The 798-nt window shown below is 64.0% G+C and overlaps 1 protein-coding gene across 1 annotated transcript in view; it reads left to right on the forward strand.

The window, feature by feature from the left end:
* Positions 1-365: 365 nt before the first annotated feature.
* LOC121355715 (probable transcriptional regulatory protein Desal_2886) overlaps positions 366-798 on the forward strand; it is a gene marked incomplete at its 5' end in the record, with an annotated part of 2,006 nt that continues 1,573 nt past the window's right edge. Inside the window, 2 exons of the mRNA XM_041471370.1 lie at positions 366-450; positions 569-649. Coding sequence (XP_041327304.1) covers positions 366-450; positions 569-649 — 166 coding nt within the window. The remainder of the gene's footprint in view (positions 451-568; positions 650-798) is intronic.

Below are 798 nucleotides of genomic sequence, written 5' to 3' on the forward strand. Positions count from 1 at the left end.
GACCACTGAGTGACCACTGACCACCCCTGAGTGACCAATCAGTGACCACTGACCATCCCAGTGACCATTGAGTGACCCCTGACTACCGTAGTGACCACTGAATGACCTCTAAGTGACCACTGAATGACCTCTAAGTGACCACTGAGTGACCCCTGACCACCCCTGAGTGACCACTGAGTGACCACTGACCATCCCACTGACCACTGAGTGACCCCTGACCATCATAGTGACCACTGAATGACCCCTGAGTGACCACTGAACGACCCTGACCCCCGAGTGACCGCTGCCCACTCCTGAGTGACCACTGAATGACCCTGACCCCCGAGTGACCGCTGCCCGCTCTCTCCGGCCACAGGGTCACTGAGCACTGACCGCTGCCCGCTCTCTCCGGCCACAGGAGCGTCCGGCCGGGGGGTCGCAGGTGCTGCTGACCGCTCGGGGCCCGGGGGGGTCACTCGTGCTGCTGGACGTCCGAACCGACAACGTCCGGCGCAGCCAGGCCGAGCTCCGGACACTGCTGGGCCGCCACGGGTCAGTGCTGACCGCTGAGTGACCAGGGCCCGGGGGGGTCACTCGTGCTGCTGGACGTCCGAACCGACAACGTCCGGCGCAGCCAGGCCGAGCTCCGGACACTGCTGGGCCGCCACGGGTCAGTGCTGACCGCTGAGTGACCACTGAGTGACTGCTGAGTGACCGCTGAGTGACCGCTGAGTGACCCTCGGGTGACCCCTGAGTGACCCTGAGTGACCACTGAGTGACCACTGAGTGACCACTGAGTGACCCTGAGTGACCCTGAGT

Source organism: Pyrgilauda ruficollis, unplaced genomic scaffold, assembly GCF_017590135.1.
Source record: "Pyrgilauda ruficollis isolate IOZ18807 unplaced genomic scaffold, ASM1759013v1 scaffold2660, whole genome shotgun sequence".
Classification (NCBI taxonomy): domain Eukaryota; kingdom Metazoa; phylum Chordata; class Aves; order Passeriformes; family Passeridae; genus Pyrgilauda; species Pyrgilauda ruficollis.